The 3,396-nt window shown below is 33.0% G+C and overlaps 1 protein-coding gene across 1 annotated transcript in view; it reads left to right on the plus strand.

Annotated features, from left to right (window-relative positions):
* LOC106883803 (eyes absent homolog 1-like) overlaps positions 1-3,396 on the plus strand; it is a 76,051-nt gene that overhangs the window by 24,392 nt on the left and 48,263 nt on the right. The window contains exon 5 of the mRNA XM_052975954.1: positions 947-1,103. Within this exon, the coding sequence (XP_052831914.1) occupies positions 947-1,103 (157 nt within the window). The remainder of the gene's footprint in view (positions 1-946; positions 1,104-3,396) is intronic.

Consider the following 3,396-nt stretch of genomic DNA (forward strand, 5'->3'; position numbering starts at 1 on the left):
TTGTACTCGGAGTCAGAGCCGGTTTCAGCCGGGTTGGTAACGAAAGGGTTAAACTGGGAGTTGTGGTTTGATAACACGATGCAGTCCTAATGAATCCTGCCATACCATCCAGCCAATTCCAGTATGGAACATGGAATTTAAATGATGAGGATGATAGTATAACCACATCTATGCTTGCCTGTCAAAGAAGTTCATTGCTAAAGAGGAGCGGTATAGCACTTAAGATATTACAGCCAGTTAGGTAGACAACAACTTTGGTAGTTGAAGTGTCTTGGTTGGTTCCAGGCATTATCTGTAGAGCCAGTGGTCAACTACAAAGTACCACCTACAAAGTACCAACTACAAAGTACCACTCTGCCAACTTGACCCTCTTTGGTCTCATTAAAGTTGCAGAGGTCGCTATTAATTAAGACATTGGTGGAAGTACATGTGGCTACTTCTACAACTTTAATAGCCAAGAATTTTTTTGTCCTTACATGTTTTTAATTGATATTAGCCCTTGTGGCCAATAAGACGAATTAATTATTATTATTGTTGTTGTTATAAAGGTGGCAAGCTGACAGAATGGTTAGCACGCCTAGCAAAATACTTAGCGGCAATTCTTCCATCTTTATGTTCTGAGTTCAAATTTCGTCGAGGTTCATTTTGCCTTTCATCTTTTTGGGGTCGATAAAATAAGTACCAGTTAAGTACTGGGTTCAATGTAATTGACTTACCTCTCCTCCAAAACTGTGCCAAAATTTGAAATTATTATTATTATTATTATTATTATTATTATTATTATTATTATTATTACTTATTAATATTATTAGTTTGATCTCTTCAAAATTTTCTTCTCTTTCTGAATGTTCAGAATTCTATCTCTGTCAATTCCGTTTTACTTTTTTCTTGTTTCTCATTATTTATTATTATTATTATTATTACTGTTGTTGTTTTTTTCTTCTAGAATTTAGATGCTTATTCTTCATACCAAGGGTACCAGCCCAGCTATTACGGTGGCTATGGGTTCATAAGCAACCAGTCCGTAGTGGGTGTGACGACACCAACAACAGTGCCTTCAAACACACCCACTTACCAGCTGGTGGAGTTACCACAACCTCAGAGTAAGTATCAATACATACACACACGTTATGTATATTATATACATTATATATATTATGTGTATGTTATATATATAATGTTTATATGTTATATACTGTATATTATATAAATAAGGATAAGATCGGTATATAAAAATATCGATCTTATCAAGTGGCCAGCATGGGAATAAAAACCATCAAAGGTAACAATTATTTAAAATTATAATTTAGGGTATCTGAGAGATACTGCCACGCTGAAAATAGCAGTCAAATCTTGACTCTAAACCACAATAAATGGTCTTCGTCTTCGCTCTTTCTGCTATATGAACATTTATTGTGGTTTAGAGTCAAGATTTGACTGCTATTTTCAGTGTGGCGGTATCTTTTAGATACCCTATATTATAATTTATATATATATATATATATATATATATATATATATATATATATATATATATATATATATATATATATGTATATATAATGTACATGTCCATGTTACATATATTATCTAGTTATTTATTATATACATTTTGTGTATGTGTGTGTATAATTACATATTGGATTATTTGTTAATTAGTGTATATGTATCACAGATGTAGTTGTTTGTGAAATAACTACATCTGTGATAAAGTAGTAAAGGAGAGGGGGGGGGCGGACAGAGATTTGACTCCCTACTGTTTTGTAGTTTGTATGTTTAATTTAAAAAAAAAGGATTAATTAATGGTTGTGTTTTTCCCATGTTGGAGTATTGCTGGAATACATTTTACGTTGTGTGTGTGTGTGTGTATTTAAAAGATGTGAAATTGCTTTAAATGGGAGAGAGAGCTAGAGTAAGGGAGCTTAGCTAAATGATTTATGCGGTTCTGTTTAACCTTTTAATTGTGAAATTAAATTTCATGGTTATTCGAGGGATGGTGTTTAATATCTACCAAAAAAAAAAAAATTAGAATTGGTATTTTCTGCAAGACACATTGCTTCAGTAAACCTGGCATATCTTGACATAACAGAAAATAATTTCAAATACGACATTCTTCAACAAGCAACAGAATGGTACTCAAAATTGCCTTCTGCAGTTAAAGATATTCGGAGTGGATATATCTGGTTTCCATCATAAAAGGGGAATAAAACAATTTGAAATTGTCTTTAAGCATCAATAAGTACCAATCTAGAATTGAGGGTGGGACAATTTAACCATTTAACTGCAAAATTAAATTTCATTGTTTTCGGAATGATGTTAAATATCGCCCAAAAAAATAGAATTGGTGTTTTCTGTAAGTCTCTTTGCCTTTGTAAACTTGATATATCTCAACAGAAAATAGTTTCAAACATGACATTCCTTAAGAAAAGTTAGTTTGGTCTTTAAAATTGCTTTCTGCAGTTAAGGGCAATGAAATTTCAACTAGATATGTCTGGTTTCTGCAGTAAAAAGGTTAAAATAAAAATAGGTGACATTGGATAATGTGGTCCTGAATTCAGTGTGCCAGGAAAAAGGTAAGACAATCATGGGTGATCATAGGTTCAGCAAGGTCCCTTAGTTTTTACGCTGCCAAATCAAATTTAACATCATTATTCCAGTATTGATGTTAAATATCTACCTTAGAAATAGAGTTAGAATTTTCTGCAAGTCATGTTGCCTCAATTAACTTGACATATCTCAACAAAAAATAGTTTTAAACATGATATTCCTCAACAAAAGCTAGATTGGTATATGAAATTACTTTCTGCAGTTTAAGGGCAATGAAATTTTAAGTGGGTTTTGTTATTGGGGGCCATGCTGAGAGTTCTTGCAATATTTCTGTGTTCTCTGTATGTGTGTAAGAAAAATCGTAGTGGCAATAGGAGTTGGTAATTTCAGTCTTGTTGATGTTTTACTCTTGTTTTATTGAATTTCTCTAGTAACGTGATGAATATCGAGCAATATCTTTTCTGTCATGCTACAGCACTCACTGTCCCTAAATTCGATTCTGCATGTCTGTGTGCATGCACGTGTGTAAATACATGCGTGAGAGGCAATATTCTTGTGTTCATACTTATTAGTTCGCTATCGTCTTCTAACTGTTCGGATCACGGCCATACTACAGCAGTATCTTAATATATTCACTTATTAACTTGTGCCATGTTTTTCAGCTTACAAGTCATTCTAGCATTCAGGCATAAACATCCAATCATCATGCTTATCTTTCCAAACCCTGCTGCAGTTCACCGTGGAATCTTAGGTTTTCCAAAGTCATCTCGGAGTATAAGTCAATGTTCTTTTTTGGCTGTAAATTTCGGTATGAAACCAAGTTGTATATATATATATATATATATATAT

Source organism: Octopus bimaculoides, chromosome 23, assembly GCF_001194135.2.
Source record: "Octopus bimaculoides isolate UCB-OBI-ISO-001 chromosome 23, ASM119413v2, whole genome shotgun sequence".
Lineage (NCBI taxonomy): Eukaryota > Metazoa > Mollusca > Cephalopoda > Octopoda > Octopodidae > Octopus > Octopus bimaculoides.